The 18,020-nt window shown below is 39.3% G+C and overlaps 3 protein-coding genes across 3 annotated transcripts; 1 reads left to right on the top strand and 2 right to left on the bottom strand.

Moving 5' to 3' along the window:
- Window positions 1–1,291: 1,291 nt before the first annotated feature.
- On the bottom strand, window positions 1,292–3,291 carry LOC115024949 (leucine-rich repeat, immunoglobulin-like domain and transmembrane domain-containing protein 2). The gene is made up of 3 exons (XM_029456859.1): window positions 3,257–3,291; window positions 2,279–3,060; window positions 1,292–2,079 (listed from the first exon to the last, which is right to left on the bottom strand). The coding sequence occupies exons 2-3, from the start codon at window positions 3,045–3,047 to the stop codon at window positions 1,292–1,294; spliced, it is 1,557 nt and encodes a 518-aa protein (XP_029312719.1). The 5' UTR covers window positions 3,048–3,060; window positions 3,257–3,291.
- A 1,299-nt stretch (window positions 3,292–4,590) lies between these two features.
- On the bottom strand, window positions 4,591–8,184 carry lrit1b (leucine-rich repeat, immunoglobulin-like and transmembrane domains 1b). Its single transcript, XM_029456466.1, has 4 exons — window positions 7,851–8,184; window positions 7,013–7,473; window positions 6,405–6,710; window positions 4,591–6,253 (listed from the first exon to the last, which is right to left on the bottom strand). Exons 1-4 carry the CDS (start codon window positions 7,970–7,972, stop codon window positions 5,190–5,192), a joined length of 1,953 nt encoding a protein of 650 aa, XP_029312326.1. The 5' UTR covers window positions 7,973–8,184; the 3' UTR covers window positions 4,591–5,189.
- A 3,740-nt stretch (window positions 8,185–11,924) lies between these two features.
- rgrb (retinal G protein coupled receptor b) lies at window positions 11,925–15,755 on the top strand. The gene is made up of 7 exons (XM_029456485.1): window positions 11,925–12,352; window positions 12,635–12,791; window positions 13,345–13,466; window positions 13,542–13,695; window positions 13,910–14,027; window positions 14,799–14,912; window positions 15,244–15,755. Exons 1-7 carry the CDS (start codon window positions 12,277–12,279, stop codon window positions 15,382–15,384), a joined length of 882 nt encoding a protein of 293 aa, XP_029312345.1. The 5' UTR covers window positions 11,925–12,276; the 3' UTR covers window positions 15,385–15,755.
- Window positions 15,756–18,020: the final 2,265 nt, after the last annotated feature.

The raw sequence follows: 18,020 nt of genomic DNA, 5'->3' as shown, positions 1-18,020 counted from the left end.
AATTATATAATTAATTATATAATTATAATACTTAATAAGTAGTAAATTCAGGACTTTTACTTGTATTGAATTATTTTTAGATTGTGGTATTGGCACTTTTCCAACACAGCTCAAAATATTACTTCATTTTTATTATACTTACATATTTTATATGTATATGCAATAATTAACAACTTTTAATGTATTTGTTAAAAATAAAAAATGCATAATAGATGCAGTGATTCCATTATGGATGTGAAGTGACAAAACATATTTATTTATATTGGTTTAAATATAAAAAGAAAAAATGTTACAAGATAAAAAATGATTTTTAAAATATAGACTGAACAAAAACTAATAAAAAATGTAGTAATAGCCTCTATTTGCCTACAGCTGAGCCGCACAGTGAGCTTGGAGCTGTCATTAAATGGAAATATCATGTCATGCTGACTAGGATTCAGATATTAAATCACTTTAATCTGTTTACGAGTATATGTATAAATGCACGGGAAAACACTGCTTATGTAACAAATCCTCTGAGTGATTGTGCTAAAAAATCAGAGCATGTCTCAGCATTCGTCTCTGACTTCCCTTTAATCCACATCAAACAGCATTTCATTCCATTACAAGACGGCAAATCTGGGGTCTGTAAAAAAAAAACAATGAAAAAAATAAATATTAATTTATTTTGTACATAAAGCTGATAGAAATGTCCTGAACCAACACACACTCTTACACATTTAGTATGGTGAAGACAATAAAGAAATATGCAAAATATTCAGTATTTACATTTTTTAAATTTAGGATTTTTTCAGTATCAAAACTTCTCTCTGTACATGTACAAAGATAATAATCCTTATAATAAGGAAGAAAGGCATCGCCACTTTGAGCTGATAGCTTGAGTTATACATGAATATTTACAGGATGAGTATATACTCAAAATAAATACCCGGCGATCTTTTAAAAGTCTAAAAGATAATTACATTTGCAGAATCCTCAAAAACTCTTCTGACCATCTGGACGAAAATTGAAAAATATTCCTGGCTTATTGGATAGGAAACAGCAATTTGAGAAACAGGTTAAAACAGTTTTTCCTCATGCTGCAGATATAATATTTATTCATCCAGATGGTTGAAAGAGACTCTGGAAATATCTTTAGAACAATAGTATTATTTGTTAAATGCTAAATTTTAAGATCCCAGGTAGTTGTTTTTTTCGGAAAAGCGCTTAGCCCTGTGCCTCCAATGTCTCAATAATACATGAGAAGCACACTGACATTATTTACATGTATATACATTTCTTGACTTTGATGCTAGTAGAGATGAGCTGCACTTCCACCTTTACACCTGTCCTCAGACTTCCGCCTCTTTTTCGGCTTTTCCTCTGAGTCCCTGCACAGTCCTTCATCGCTGGCCGCCTGCAGGCTGTCAAAGGTACCCTGCCTCTCCGTCCCCTGCAGGTCTCCACCGTGCAGCCTGCGCTTCTTCCACAGATTCACGCAACGATCCACGCAGCTGAACCTGGCCTCCGTGGTGCAGGCGAACATGCCGACCGGCACTGCTAGCACCATGGCGCACACAATTACGATAATGTGGATGAGCCGCTCTCTTTGCTCTAGCTCACTGATGTCACTTCCCGTCACGAACACGATGCACTTGCCTTCCCTCGGCGGATTGTTCTTCAGGGTCACGCACACTTCATATTTGGTGACAGGAAGCAGATCGCTGACGCTGTAGCTGTTGATGCCGGGGCCGATGTAGATCATCTCCTTTTTGGGTGAATCGTATTTGCCAAAATGGATGGTGAACCAGGTTTCTGATAGGTTGTCTGCTGCTGTGTGCCACTCCAGAGTGATACCGTAAACTGTCTGCTTGGCGATGCGGATGTCAATGAAGGCATTCTCATCGGACAACACCATGTGGACAGGTGGCGGGAGAGGAGTGGAAAAATTGGAGTAGCTGATGATAACCGTGATGCCGACAGAAGAGTTGCCAATGAAATTGCTGGCCATGCAGGTGTAGAGTCCTCGGTCTGCCAGGTGAAGAGAGGGGATCACCAGCTGGGAGGTGATGGTGTCCTCGTCTATGTTGGTCTCTGTAGCTGCAAGGAGAAACCAGAGCGTCAGAGGCTTGTTTACATCTGATTTAGACATAGTAAGGTAACTCTAAAAACGGCATTGGTCAAGTATCTTTTCATTAAGCAGATGCAGCCTAAAGGTTCAACAAAGACAACATTAAGTGCTCCCGGTGCAGTTTCACAACAGTTTAATGGATGGTAGTAATAATAAAAAAAATCTTACCAACAAATCCTCTTATAATCTTCAGACTGTACATCCACTTAATGGTTGGACCTGGCCTGGCCTTTACTAAGCATGTGAGTGTTGCATTTGCTCCCAGAGGTAAAGTGATGTTCGTCTCTGGGGCAGAAGCCACCGGCTTCGTGCATGTTTTTAACTGGATCTCGTGGAAAAACTTGTCCACTTTGGTGGCGGGGCCCGAGCACATCAAATAAGAGTTCATGAGAATGATGGGAGGGTTGACCGCCCTGATGAATTCAACAAAGCCTTTGAGGCGGCAATCGCACAACCAGGGGTTGTCATGCAGCGCCAGAACCACATTTGAGACCAACCCTTCTTTCTCCCAAGCTTTCTCTGCTGTTTGGTAAAGAGGCCAATTAATGAAGACATCTTTTGATATGACACTAAGCCGATTGAAGGATAAATCCAAGTAGGTCAGGGCAGGTAAGTGTCTCAGAGCGTGTTCAGGAAGGACGTCCAGTCGATTGTGCTTCAGGTCCAAAATCTTCAGTTTCGGAGTGTCCTGAAACGCCGTCCATGTTACTGAGGTCAGCTTGTTCCCTTGCAGCCTGAGCTCAGTCAGGTTGGCCAGCCCGTCCAAGCTTTTGATGTTCATCAGGGTGATCTCATTGAAATTCAGCCAGAGGAACTCCAAGGCACCAACTTTAGAGAAAGATCCCCGAGGTAACTCGGTCAGGCGGCAGTTTTCAATTCGGATTTTAGTGAAATCATGTGGGATGTCCTCTGGGATTCGTCCCATGGAGGTTTCCATACATAGTAAAGACCTAGAATGGTAAGACGAGGTATTTTTAGATAAGAAAAGTGTATATTTTAACTTTGTAGCTACTCATGTACATGGATTTGTGCAAATGTATGAGTAGTGTTTTTAGGTTTTAGAACAATTGGGTTAGCAGGTTACATTTAAAACAACAGGGTTAACACCTACTTTTGAGAGTTTGTAAAGTTTCAGCGGTCACTTACCTTCCCAAGTTGTCATCTGTGCAGGAGCAACCGGTCAAACACATTGACGATCCAGGAGTGATGAGATAAAATACCAAAGTGATACGTAATGCGACACAAAAGGCGTCCATATTCCCGGACGAGCATGTGAAATAGGCCTGTGAGAGCAGGACAAGGGCTGCGTGGAAGAAAGCCTATTACCTTAATCTTCCTTGACGTAACAATTAAGACACAAAGTGACATGGGAGGCACACATGAGACAGGAAAGGTGTATTTATAGCTCTTAGTACACCTTGTCTAGAAAACAATGTCAGATTTACTCAAATGCGGGAAAACACACCCCACAAATGTTGACTGAAGATTCAGTGTTGGCATTGCTCTTGTTCTTTCAGGTATGACAATAAACTGATTTTTTTTATTTGTCCACCACCGTTGACAGGCATTGACGGGAGGGCCATCTGTATAAAGCCCGTCAGGCTTAGCAGCACAGAGAGGGAGGGCTGCACAGAGACAGAGAGACAGATGTCTGAAGAGCACTGTAATCTGACCTCCATAATCTCAACACTGGTTGTCTCTCAGGTTGTTAAATCTAAATATAATGCAAGTGTGAAAACAGACAACATCTACAGCCCTTTAGTTTCCTTTAATATCCAAGTTGGCAAATAGATTAATCAGGCAATCTCCCAGTAATCATAAAAGTTTTAAATTAAGGGTATAAATAGACGTTGACTTAATCTAGCTAGTTTCGTCTACCTAGATACTAAACATATTTTTCCTGAAAGGACAAAACAAACTTCCCAGAAGTTGATTCAGCGTTTTTATTAACTGAAATATTTTAGGATGAATTAGTCCACATATCTTTGTATTCTAGACTCTAGTGTTGAATTGAGTCGTACATTTTTATCAGAGAACGTTGGTGTCATCGATGCTTCACTTTATGCATTAACAAGACTAAACAAAGAAGCTAGCTGCTCTGTAAAAAATGCTAACATGCATGTTTAGCGGGTATAATGTTTACCCTCTTAGTTTAGCTTCTTATCATGCTAACATTTGCTACTTAGCCATAAACACTACAATTATGATTTCAAGGGAAAATAAATATCATGTAATTATCTTGATCTAGCTCACACATCTAGTACTTCAAGCAGGTTTTAAAAAACATTAGCTCTAAATGCTAAGTTGCCTTAGCTGTATGTTTCCTTATAGCCTATGCGCATTCATTTTTCAGTGAATTAGCGATCTGCATACATGTTTACTTTTTAATACACATCACAAGCTAATTTCTGCTTCAGTTGAGATGAATGTTGATCTATTTAAAAATCATAAGAGATGCAAGAAAAAAGCGTGAGAGCATATATCAATATGAAAAATATTTATTTTTATACAGTACATTCAAACAAACACATATATTTCAGGTCACAAATATTTACACATTATAAAATGTACAGTATATTAGGTTTTTTGAACCAACAGTAAAGCTGGCACATTAACATCATACTGACATACAAAATAAACTAATATCTGTTGGTTCATCATTTCTCTAAATACTTTATGTTTTAAAAACTGATTTTAACACAATGTAGAGGTTACATCTCGGAATAACTTCAAATGATTGGGTTTTAGACAGTGTAGGGCAGTAGTTTCCTCTGCAAAACATAACCTTTAAAAGTGCATGACAAATAAAAAAAGTTGTTTTTACACATGTAATGTACACCATGTAAATATTGAAACTGTGTCACTGTGTATATTTTCCCTTTTTTGCCGTCCGCCAAATGAATGGTTGTTTTTATTTCCACAAGGCTGTAAAACAACTTCATATATCAAATGCTGACAGATCTATCAGTGTCCTCTGTCCTTAGTCCGTTGAGTCTCTGAGCACAGCAGTTATCTATTCACATCAGAGGCCGTTAGAAAACAAAGTGCATCATCTGAAGGTTGAGGCATTCGTTTGGTTTTAGCAGAAGTACTCGTTAGGTGGCCCCTCAGTCCTGGCTGTGGCCCCCGAGTCAACACTGGACCTCGCTGAGAGCAACCTGTTGGATTCGTCAGGATTCATCCTAGTCAGATACTCGCCCTCCATCCCTTTAGCTTTGGTCCCGGGGCCCAGGGTCTCAAACGTGACGTACGAGTCCTGTACTTCCTTGGACTGCCGCCCCAGCAGCTTTTTGCAGCGCTTCTTTAACGCACCGCAGCACACAATCAGAGTAAGGGGGACAGCGATCACGCAGGCCACTGTTATCACCACCACATTAATGAGCTTCTGAGTGCCACTAGCACTGGCCGCTTCATCTGTTGAGAAGATTACACACTGCTCCTTTTTTGGGATCAGACCTTTGACGCAAACACAAGCAATATACTTCGTCTTTGGCACAAGGCTGTCGATGGTGATGCGGTTCTTTCCGGCACCTACGTTGACCCGGCGCATGTCTCTCTCACCAAAAACAGCATAGAGGACACTGAATTCTGTGGTGTTTGTGGCTGTAGGGGCTCTCCAGTTCAAAGAGACAGTATGGTCGGTATCACCAATCACCTTCACGGAACGCACAACCCTTTTCTCCGGAGCCTGCTGTAAGGATGAGGCATTGGCTGCTAAATTGCTCAGAGCATCCACCTCCACCGGTTTCTTAGGGTCTGACGCCTTGCCTCGTCCATCGGAAGCACCGGCAGAGATGCTGTAGCTCTCAATCTCATACTTTCCAGTCACGCCTTTGCCATTGAGAGGTTCGATGATGGGCTGGGCAGCCATGGCGGTTGGTGGAGGAACATATCTGGCAATAAGTTTCTCCTGGTATGCCGCCCTTCCAATACCACCAGGTTTCTTCCCTCTGGTTCTCTTAGAGACACCAGCACTCGCTTCCTCTGACTGAATGGAATCTGTGATCACCAAAGAGATAATGGCGTCTGCGGTGCCCACAAAGTTGCTTGCTTTGCACACATACTTCCCAGAATCTCGGTAGGCGACTGCAGGTACGCTCAGAATCGACCAAATGATGCCCTCCTTTGAAATCTCTTCCTGAACTGTAAAATACAAAAACAGACACCCACAGATTAGGTAAACAGATTAGCACAGAAAGAATAACTTTAATCTCACTGATTTTTAATTTGGACAGAAATAGGTACTGTTCTAATCTAGATCTAAATCATCTGGAATTAGTTCAGCAGAACTCACTGGTGCCGTTCATTTTCTTGCCATCAGCGCGGCTCCAGGACAGCTCGGGGATGGGGACTCCAACAGTGCCACAGCGCAGCAGGACGTTGTTGCCCAGTGAGCTTCGTACACGAGCTACGGCCGTGTGCACACGAGGGCCCTGGCACCTCTGCAACTCCGCCTCAGTGAAAAGAACCCCTGACAAGCTTTCTGGATCAGCGCATCTCAGCCTGGTGTCGATGAGAGCAACGGATGATGATGGAGATTTCTGAAACTGGACCAGATCGTACAGCCGGCAGTCGCAAATCCACGGGTTGTCATGGAGACCTGCAGTGGAAATCAAGTGTGACAAAGTGCCATCAGTGAAAAGAAAAAACTCAGCATCCTCTTACTAACTACTGTCAGCACCATCCAGTACATGTTCCTATACACAACACCGACAAGTCATTTTAAGGCCATGTACGTGTGGCTGTGAGTGAAAACAAATAGAATTAGTGTGACAACAGGACATTCGGCACACGTTAACTTTCATTAGACTAATCCCTGCTTCTGGTGTCAAAGAAGTGGTCGCCATGTAAGGCAGCTTAAAAAGAATACGGTATCCTAATATGTCACAGCTTGATCCTCACCGAGAATTAGTTTGGAAGAATCTGTGTCCTGGGATGGCTTCACACTCAGCCACATTGTGAGAACTTCAGCAGGAACGGTTGTCAAAGTGTTGCTGGATAAGTCCAGATATGTGAGATTCTTTATGTACACAGTGGCATCGGCAGGGATGGTGGAGATCTTGTTGTTGTGTAAGTCGAGGAGCCTCAAGTTTGGCATATCAGTCAGAGACTCCCAGGGGAAGGAGGTGAGGGAGTTGCCGTCCAGCCGGAGCTCGTCCAGGTTGTAAAGACCCCGGAAACTGTCAACATTCAGTGAATTCAGTGAATTGAAAGACATCCACAGAAACTCCAGGTTGTTGAGGTAGTGGAAGTTATCGCTTGAAATCTGTGTGATTGCAGTCTTTTCAATGCGCAGCTTCGATGTGTCAATGGGAAAATTTGGAGGAACCACAGTGATCTCTGGATCATTGCAAAGTACACTCCTGCAAGAAGAAGAAAAAGGGATCATTTATAATATGACAGTAAAGAAGAACAATATTAAAGCTACTTTCAAATTGTATGGGTTTGTAGGATTGGGTTTAATAATAAAAATAATAATATTCTCTGCCTCAATTTTAGGTAAACAAATTACACAGTTTAGCATTTATTTTAGAAAAACGTTGTAAACTATTGTTCGGTAACAAGTATAGGAGATTACAGGGCAACTCCTAGTTAATCCTCCACTATACAGAGTGACAGAACAGAAGAAAGTTCTAGTGAAAATCACTTTGGCACGCACACAAACATAAAACACATGTAGGGCCTACTGAGAAAAGAAATTCAAACAATAACATTGAATTGAATATATTGACATATTTACCTTGCTTTTGATCCGTCGCTTAATTTGTGGAAGAAGCAGCTGCATTGTGCAGGACATGAACTGCTCAGCAAAGGAAGAAAAACTAAAGCCAGACAAAAAGCAGCAGTAAAATGTCGACTCATTTTTTCTACTGCAAGCTACTAAACGCTATGCAGCTAAACTACTATTAAAAAAAAGGCGCTACAGCTCGCGTTTAACGGGGCATGGGATGCATCGTGGTGGTGTACAGGCTCACAGCTCCATACTGCTCCGACTGGTCTGAATCCTGAGATAAAAAGGATAGGCAGGGATTAGTGAGGGACTTGGGTTATTTTCATTCACACGATAAGGCTATTGCTTCCTGCAAGCTGATAGGCTGCACCGTTTTTACTTTTATTCTCAGGGAAATACTTTCCATTAGTTGATTGGATGGTTAATTATGGACACAAAGGACTGTACTACACCTAAATGAAGTGAAGGCTGCAGGTGGACATAAATCTCTACCTACATGATTAACCATCATGAATAATTTAAACATTCAACTTTTGTCACGTAGAACAATTTTAAAATAACTTGAGAGATATAAAATATACATGTATTTTTGTAGATTTAATGCTTTTTTTTATTCGTCTCTGTTTTTTTATATAATGCCAAATATTGGAGTAATCACGGTAAGAGTGATGGGCCTCCCACCTCACATTAGTCACCAAAAACAGATTACAACTCTACTATGAAAGCACAGGAACGTGCTACAGTTTCATAACATTTCATAACCGTGTATTGTTGTTATGTTCGCCCTAAAATGATGGTTGTTATTTGACGCAGTCTATTGATAATGTCTAACACATTGACTGTAGGTTGAATCATCATTCAGAAAACTAGCAACGCATGACCACTAGATGGCAGAGCAGAGTTGCTACAGGTACTTATGGTAATGTACCACTCACACTCTTATTATTAGTCCCAAACTTCAAATCAGATATATGACAACACTGTGTAACCACATGCAGCAGATCACTGGGTTTCAATATTAAATTAAAAAAAATCATTTTTAAAAATTCAAAGAAGTCAAAGAATCATGTGTGAGTAATCTCCAATTATTAGTGATTTATTATAGTGTTTTATGTAGTTATCATTAGCAGTAGTATCCTGCAGAACATATGCACATGTTGCATGTGACACACTGAGGATGACAGACGTGTTGTCACAGTCTCTGAAGGTTTTTGCAGGTGCAGAGGTTTATAGACATGGCTGTCCCACGGGATTTCAAATCCTTTAATCCAGTCATCCCTCAGTCTCTTATTAATACATCTTTGTTCTATTTTCTTTCTGGAGGGTTGTCCCAGGCTAGAAAAAATAATAATAACTGTTCTCCTTGTCAGTGTAAAATGATTAAAAATCCCCATATTTTGATTTTTTTAAATAACTGGAGATACAAAATAAATAAAAACTCCCATAATGTGTATTTTTAATCTAAGAAATGTTCTGTAGATCACTTTACATTATGTCAACAAAAACTAAACATGGTTGTTTTTTCATTCCTGCAGTTGTATACGTACTAGTATTAAGAGACCGCTTCAAAATACTCCAAAAAGTCCCACATTCAAAATATTTCTTAAGAAAAAGAAGAGAAGTATTGTCAGCAAAATATACTTAAGTACATAAAGTAAAGTAAAAGTTCTCGTTATACAGAAACACTCCTTTCAGTTATCTTATTAATAATACATTGTATTATTAGATATTATTCCAAAATTGTAATTTGTCAATGTGTAGCCACGTGTATGTACTTTATACACTACTGGTTAGTTTAATAGTAAAGCATCTTTTGTAAATGTTTGGTAAAAGAAATATTTGAAATGTAGAGATGTAAGCAGAAGTATAAAGTTACATTAAATGAAAAACAAATACACTAGTAAAAGTATCTCAAAATTGTACTTTTGTCAATGTGCTCAGTTACTTTCCATCACAGCATTTAGCTATATCATACTAAATGTAAAATGTGAGTTACTTAGTGACTTTTCTGATGTTATCACGTGATGCTTTTACAGGAATAAACCAAAACATTTATTTTTGTTTTCCAACTCACTCCTGACCTTTAGAGTCTGTCGGTATGAATGCAATTTCAACAGTGAACCTTTGTTTCATTGCAAAACCAGAAGATTATGACCGAGTAATTAACTGTTAGCCAATGCATCAATGTGTAACCACTGCAAGGGTGCTCACGGGGTATTCAGTTCATCGTGGGTTTTATTCCCACATTTGTATTTGTGGCCCGCTAAGATGATATTAATTAAGAAATTAAAGGAGATCCTGATTTCTCTCAGTAAATTAAAGCTTTATGGTGCTGACTTTTGTAAAGGATATAACTTTTTCGTCTACAACACACAGAATGGACATTTTTTGCACAGTGCTTCAATTTGCAAATGTTGACATAAAAACACAAAACAAGCCTCCTAAAGAAAACTTACAATAACCGGTTGATCAATCCACTACAGTCACGTTGTCAGTGATGTTGGAGACCGGCTTTGATTTCCTCACACTCAGCTGCAGAAGATTAACAGATTCTTTTATTGAAAACTTTTGCATTGTGACATGGGCACTTTGCTGGCAGTGTTCCTGCCTGGCTTCACACTTTGACACTTTTATAGGCCTCCGGTTGGGATTTGGAGCATCAGGAAAACATTCTGATATACAAATCAGATGCTCCAGATTGTTTATTTTATCTGTAAACTACAAACTGAGTCACATGTGTTAGAGCAGCAGATGCAGTGATAACCATCAACAACATCAAGCTCTACAGCTTTGCTTTTCTGAATGTGAAGAAGTCTGTAACTGGATGGGACTCTGGGCTTTCAGTCAGGACAATATGGGCGGTTTGAGAAAAGGGTATTAGAAGTCTATTGGGACACATCATTACTTCATAGTTAATGAGTTTGTGGTAATCTGTGGGCAGATTAGTGATGCAATCAGACTCTGCCCAAATGTTTCATTTTTAAATGCCGCAAGAACAAAGGTCACGTTCCTGCATTCTCTCGTTTTTTAGGGCTATTTTGTTCAACAGACGAACGAATGTAATACACAAAATGTGGCTAGTAAGCGAGAACCACCCGTTTTCGATTCCAAATAAAAAAAGGGATTTTTTTAGTTTTTTCAGTTTAATCCATGCAACCAACTCATAAATGTTTGTCAAAAGATTAAAAATGATTTCCTCATTAAAAGTTAACTAAAGATGTTTAACCCACACATTCAGATCCCTTAAAAGTGATTTTCAAACTTTACTGTGGAGGCATTATGAAAAAAAAACATTATTTAGAGTCAGATTTGCAGCGTCAGACGATATTTCATGAATAAAGTAGATAAAGTCCAATAATAAAAATATGATTTGGTAATAATATTAATAAGCTTTATTTGTATAGCACCTTTCATACAAGAATGTCAGCCCAAAGTGCTTCACAGCAAAAGCATAACAATGAGTACAAGATTAGACAGAATAAGAGCATTTACAGAACAATAATCACAGTGTTGATGTAATGAGTCTGAAGTACCATTATAAAAATAGCAGAATTAAAATAGTATAAAATAACAGAATTAAAATAGCAGATAAAATAGCAGCATTAAAATAGTATAAAATAACATTGGAAATCATGCCTAGTTTCCCTATCTGTGCCGTACTTAACGACCCTACTGCCAGGAACACCACATTCATTACACCATTCTTGTAAATGTTTTAAACTATCAGAGCCATATTTTGAAAGCATGAGATCAACAATGGGCCCCTGTGACCTTTCAACTGGTCTACTCCCTTAGGTTAAGGGTAGAAAGATGTCCGAAACATGGGCAGTCTTTTTAAGTTAAGTCAATATAGCCACAAATCACAAATGTGCGTCAGACATGGGACAAACATGTCTTTTAGCAAATACAAAATAAAACTAAATAAGCACTGAGTGGTGATTTTACCCTGTGTGTAGTATTATGTTAGAGTTAACACTGTTATCTGCTTCGAGTGAGCTCCTGGTTAAAAATCAGCCTATCAATAAACTTAGGTGAAAAACAACATTTCCCATGTTTCCATTGTTTTTCACCCACAGCAACAGAAACACCGTCAGCTCAAGTCGTTGAGGTGGGGTCTCTCTTTCCTGCTGTAGCCATACATTTACTCAAATTGACAACAATCACAGCTGAGCTCTGAATCAACAAACTGCACATCAAAGAGTTGCGCAGTAAACGCGCAAACGTTGGCGATCGTAAAGTTGCAGAAAGTTTGAAGGAAGTCTGCTCGTTAGGACATTCTTCGGGGGATTTCAGAAGGGGTTTACTAAGATTAGTCTCTTTGTGCTTTTTCACGTGAAAGAGCCTTTAAAAGGCGTCGTTTTGCTGGAGACAGTGGTGTGCTACACACGAGAAGGACTTGTCTTTTTGTGCAAACGTTTACTTTGTGTATTTCAACATGGCAGCGTACACATTGCCGGAGGGATTCACGGAGTTTGATATGTTTACATTCGGCTCAGCGCTTCTTGTTGGGGGTAAGTGAGAGGACCACCGAGCACAGCGGAAGACATGTTTTTGCAAGAATTAAAGGGACAGTTCACTCTGAATTTGCTTATATGATAAAAGCATCTAAAGTTATGAAAATCCCAACCATGCATTTTTCTCTTCTCATTGTGATGATTGAAATTGAGCAGTTTTATGAGTTGCAATCTTACTTATAACTATTGATAAATTCATACAACTGTGCTGATCAATTTTGACTGATAACCAGATACCAGAAATGAAAGGGACACTTTTCTTCCTTTATATACTTTCAGGAATGCTTGGATTCTTCCTCAATGCCATCAGCATCGTGTCTTTCCTCAGGGTGAAGGAGATGCAGACTCCCAGCAACTTCTTTGTCTTTAATCTTGCTGTGGCTGACATCCTTTTGAATATTAATGGACTGACGGCTGCATATGCGAGCTACCTCAGGTATCAAAGATTAGTTATTTATACACAGACCCTTTTGTGTCATGGTGGGGATTTTTTTTGGCAATAAAAAAGGCTTAGTATTGGGCAGCACAAACTAAATAAACCTTTGGGTTTCATAATCCACAATCCACTTCATTCAGTGAGTAAAGTTGACATTTTTTGACAGATCTTTTGGAAGTTTTCTAACAGGATCTTAATTGAAATATAGCAACATTTAAATAAAGTAAAGTCCTGTTTGAACCTCTTATTTTATTTAATGGTTCCCAACCTGGGTTTCAGCAGGCCCGGATTAACCCACTAGGGGCCTCTATTGACCCCAACTTATTTATATTGACCCTCCTTATGTATTGTATAGGAATTATACTCAAATGTGTTCAGTAAAATGAACCATGTAAGCATAACAAAACTGAAATAGTTGTGACTGCTGTGTTTTCAAAAATATAACCAACATGCCTTTACAGCCTGATGTGGGTGTATAATAACACTGTACTAATATTGGGTGTAGGCAGCATCTAAATGCTGGAGAATGATCCAAGTTTGTTGTCTTTTCTAGATATTGGCCATTCGGTCAAAATGGATGTGCCTATCACGGTTTTCAGGGCATGATAGCGGTCCTGGCGTCTATCAGTTTCATGGCTGCCCTCGCTTGGGACCGATATCACCAGTACTGCACCAGTGAGTACAACATATCACCATGAATGCACCGGTGTAGTATAAAACTTAACAAAAGTAAATCCTTTTATTCTGTAGGACAGAAGCTCTTCTGGAGCACTACGGTGACGATGACCAGCATCATCTGGATTCTTTCCATCTTCTGGGCTGCTGTTCCTCTCATGGGATGGGGCGTCTATGACTTTGAGCCTATGAGGACTTGCTGCACGCTGGACTACACCAGAGGGGACAGGTAGAGTTGTAAAATATATCAATGAAACCAAAACTGGAACGTTGATGTGGACATAATAGTCAGTTTGCTGTAGTTTGTTTCACTATAAATTCATATTGCAATGTCTCGAGTCAGCAAAAAGTGACACCTACACTAGGTATAAGAAATGCAGCTATCCATAGCATTTTTGACAAATATTTACCATATTATTCTCTTATTTGTGTCTTTTTAACAGGGACTATATGACCTACATGCTGACTCTAGTGTTGCTCTACCTGATGTTCCCAGCTTACACCATGCTGTCATGTTACGACGCCATCTACAAGCATTTCAAAAAGGTCCATCACCACAGGGTAAATGTGCAAAATCTTTTTTTTAAAGGAACACTCACCTGTTTTTGTTTTGTTTTGATGTTTCATCAGATTTAGAAGAAACTTTTCTAGTTATTAACCTCAACTGACTTGTTTTAGCTGTCCCTGTAGTACACAGTGTCCATCATTTAGACACACAACGATGCCTCCAACATGTCAGCAGCTACTGGAGTTGAGTGTGCTCTAGTTGTAAACAATAACAAGGAGGACAACAACTGAAACGTTAGCATGCTAACGTTTGTGTTGGTCTCAGCATTGTGTTTTGCTTACCTGACACATCTGCAAAAGACTAAACAGTGATCAGTGGCAAAAAGCAGCTTGAGCGTAAAAGCAATAATATTTTGTTAAATGCAGTTATTCTCTTTATTGCAAGCTTGATACCGCTCTCACGTCTACAGCCAGTAGGTAATAAGCTTAGCTTAGCACAGAGACTGGAAACAGCTAGCATGGCTCTGTCCAGAGGTAGAGAAACACATCTACCAACACATAAAGCTAGTTTATATGTTGTATCTCATATATTTAATCTGTGCAAACAGAAGAAAACAAAGTCATGTTGTTCAAGGAGTTACGCACTGGAACTATTTCTTTGCCGTCTACAGTGACCTCGTCTTGCTAGCTAGCTTATTACACTTAACATCTGTACATTGGCTGTTTATGTCAAATAAAACCATTTATATACTAAACCATCAAAGTTATATTTCCACTTCATTGTATGTGTGCAGTAACAGTAACACAATGAACTTTGTTTTCCAGTTTAACACCAATGTGCCCTTGAGGGTAATGCTGATGTGCTGGGGCCCCTACGTCCTCATGTGTATCTACGCCTGCTTCGAGAACGTGAAGGTCATATCGCCCAAGCTAAGAATGGTGAGCACTTATTTAGTTTATTTTAATCTCACAGTTTGGGGGAAAATACAGTCAAAATGATGAAAAATTAAGGAAATTAGTCGTTTTATTGATGGCTTAGTTTAAAGAAGGTTTATTTAATCTGGCTAAACTGTCTACTTGTTTACAACCTGTCTGATAATTTGACCACTCGCTTCTTCCTCTGTTAGGATTGTTTGTAGTGATGTTACCAAGTTCAGCCATAACTTTGTTTTCATGATGGCCACGACTGCAAAAAGGAGATCCAAGTTGTAATAAACTCAAACTGTCCTTTAAGTACTTACATGAAGAATATCCTTGTTTGTGCTTGCAGGTGCTTCCGGTTCTTGCAAAGACAAATCCCATCTTCAACGCTCTCCTCTACTCGTTTGGAAATGAGTTCTACCGAGGCGGCGTGTGGAACTTCCTCACCGGACAGAAGATTGTTGATCCGGTTATTAAGAAGTCAAAATAAAAGGAAACTCAATATTTTCTGGCAAAAATCCCAAACCATCATTTGCTTTTATGGGAAGGTTCTGGTTGTAAACATCAATGAGTCATTTAGATGTCTGTACAGTTGTTATATTTTCACATCAGCTGAAACTCTCTACATTTTTAACCTCATGCTGGATTTGTGCAAATCTACAAAATGTGTTTCATGTAATTTATTCACTTTCAAATTACTACATTCTTTCTACAGCAATGTGTCTTTAACCTGCTCCACCACTTACAATAAACACATTGTGTTGCTGCTCTTTTACTGTAAGCTCCATCTACTTTAAAGTGTTTTGTTTATTTTACCTGAATAGCTGAGCTGCTATAAGTAGGAGGCCTAATTTCTATAATTGACCAGCGTACAGAGACACTCTTACGATGGTCTCGAGCATTTACTAAACAGCTTAATTGTGTTTTTGTTAGGAAGACAGTTTGAGGTGATGTAACCTCTATATATGGGAAGAAAAGCAGGCACTGTGTTAAGACTATGATGCAATTATACTATAGTCAACACCTGAGGTAAAGTAAACTTAAGCTCATTTGGAGGTAGCCGATTCTAGTGTTGTAGATCTCGTATTGACTTATCTTGGAGCTATTTTGGAGCTACTCACATTGCCCTAATGGAACTTGGAAAACACTTTGTGCTGAGTTATTAAAAAACAAATGCACTGCCCTTTTAATGAGACAAATCGCAGACTCTGGCCGTGTAAATTAATAAAGAAGGCAATGTGCATAAAACCATTGTTTACCGAAAGGACCAGATTTAAACTGAGGTCAATCAGTTGAATGACATGAGAAGTTATGAAAGCTGGACTGATACTGAGCAATTTGAGGAATTCAATCTCTGCTGACGCTAACTACTCTACTATTACTATTACTACTATATGGCAGCCACATTAATAATACCAGCAGTACAATGTTTTGAGATTACATGCATGCCATTCTGAGTTTTCTAAACAGAGTGTCAGCGAGGGCACAGAGAAGAAAAGACTACAGCACTCTGATCTCTGAGCTGCTACATACATGCACTCCAAAAATAAGCCTCTGTCGCAATAACCTCAGGCGCCACTGACGTTATTGCCAGGCGGTCGTCAGCAGGTGAAATCCTCTCACCGCCAATGGACAGCCTGTCTTAACGGAGGCGGAGCTGATTCGTCCCTGATGAGCAACAGTCTAGCAGGTTCAGAGCCATACAAAGACAGTCCTGTCTTCCTTATATTAGAAAAACAACACATTTATTTCACACATATTCAACTCTTGAATTGCAGCATTAGCAGCATGTGGCAGCCATGAAACATAGTCTAATAATGAAGGTAGGACTTAACATGATCAGTCTATAAATAAAGGGATCACATGGCCAGAAGAGAAAACAGCTGCATCTTCACAGTTTGAAATGTGTGATCTTTGTGTTCTGGAAATAACAAAAATGTGACAGAAAACTTGAATCAATATTTAAACTCAATGCTAGTTCGACTCAAAGTCATTAATTTTAAATCAATGTAACTGCAAAACTATAAAGTAACTCTTCTTTCAATGTAAAGCCAGTTTTTATCAACTAATGTCAGTTGATCCACCACTCTTTTCCAGACACATATTTCCAACAACTATCGAATGGATTACCATGAAATGTGCAGGCATTCATTGTCCCGAGAGGTAAATCTGACTGACTATGGAGATCCCCTTACTTTTCCTATTTGTGGGTTTGAGTGAAATGTTTCACGGAATATTGAAAGGATTGCTCTGAAAATCTGAAACACATTAGGGATGAATTTAATTATTTGTTGTTGATCCCCTGACCTGTCATCATCAGATTAAAGTGTTAATGTGTGCAATACTTTGGTTTATGACCCCAAGACCTGCAAAATGAATGAAGCAACACTAGCATGCTAAAAGGCTAAACAAAACATAGCCAACATTATACCTGCTTAGCATGTTAGCATGTTGACGTTAGCATTTACCTCTGTACCTACAGTACAGCTTCACAGAGCTGTTAGTATGGCCGAAGACTAAGTCTTGTGACATTACAACAAGCCATTATGGTTTAATGTGTTTTTTTTAAGTGTGTGTCAAACAAACAGAAGCTAATAGTAAGTGGAAATTGAAAGTTACATTTGTAAAATGAAAAGAAAAGGAAAAAGGGCTCCACCAGTCATACGCTGACTCAGGAGGGCTGTAATGCAGACAACCCATTAGTGTAATTGCAGTACAAACTCTTCTCACAAGCAGGTATTAAATGTAATTTATATTATGTACTTCCTCATAAACTCTACTGCTCTTCATTCACCTGGGCTGATCAGGGAAGACTAAGGCATTCAACAGATTAGCATCAAATTCTTGGAAACAGTCGTCCCATTGACTGAGTGTAAGACAAGCGTTTATGGACTAGTGATCTAATTTAGTCAGAGCTGTAGATAGAAGCAGCAGAAATAGCAACAAGCTCACAGGAAGAAAAGAGAACACCGTGACACAGACAGATTGAGCTTATTGTGCGAGTAACTAAATCTGACTACAGGACAACCTTTTTCATTGAGTAGAGGCAGGATTTAGATTACCATCCACCCAAAGCTGAGGTGAAGGTGTTCCTGACTGTACTTGAATAGTACCCCTTAGTTAGGT

The sequence above is a fragment of the Cottoperca gobio genome, chromosome 19 (assembly GCF_900634415.1).
Source record: "Cottoperca gobio chromosome 19, fCotGob3.1, whole genome shotgun sequence".
NCBI classification, from domain to species: domain Eukaryota; kingdom Metazoa; phylum Chordata; class Actinopteri; order Perciformes; family Bovichtidae; genus Cottoperca; species Cottoperca gobio.
Note: the sequence above shows the minus strand (reverse complement) of the source record. Positions and strands in the feature narration are given on the sequence as shown.

Coding starts and splice junctions, on each gene's coding strand:
- lrit1b (XM_029456466.1), bottom strand. CDS start 7,972: ATGAGTCGACATTTTACTGCTGCTTTTTGTCTGGCTTTAGTTTTTCTT. Junction 7,474..7,850: donor AGCGACGGATCAAAAGCAAG/GTAAATATGTCA, acceptor TTCTTCTTGCAG/GAGTGTACTTTGCAATGATC. Junction 6,711..7,012: donor TTCTTCCAAACTAATTCTCG/GTGAGGATCAAG, acceptor TTTCCACTGCAG/GTCTCCATGACAACCCGTGG.
- rgrb (XM_029456485.1), top strand. CDS start 12,277: ATGGCAGCGTACACATTGCCGGAGGGATTCACGGAGTTTGATATGTTT. Junction 12,353..12,634: donor CTCAGCGCTTCTTGTTGGGG/GTAAGTGAGAGG, acceptor ATATACTTTCAG/GAATGCTTGGATTCTTCCTC. Junction 12,792..13,344: donor GCATATGCGAGCTACCTCAG/GTATCAAAGATT, acceptor TGTCTTTTCTAG/ATATTGGCCATTCGGTCAAA.
- LOC115024949 (XM_029456859.1), bottom strand. CDS start 3,047: ATGGAAACCTCCATGGGACGAATCCCAGAGGACATCCCACATGATTTC. Junction 2,080..2,278: donor GATTATAAGAGGATTTGTTG/GTAAGATTTTTT, acceptor TTCTCCTTGCAG/CTACAGAGACCAACATAGAC.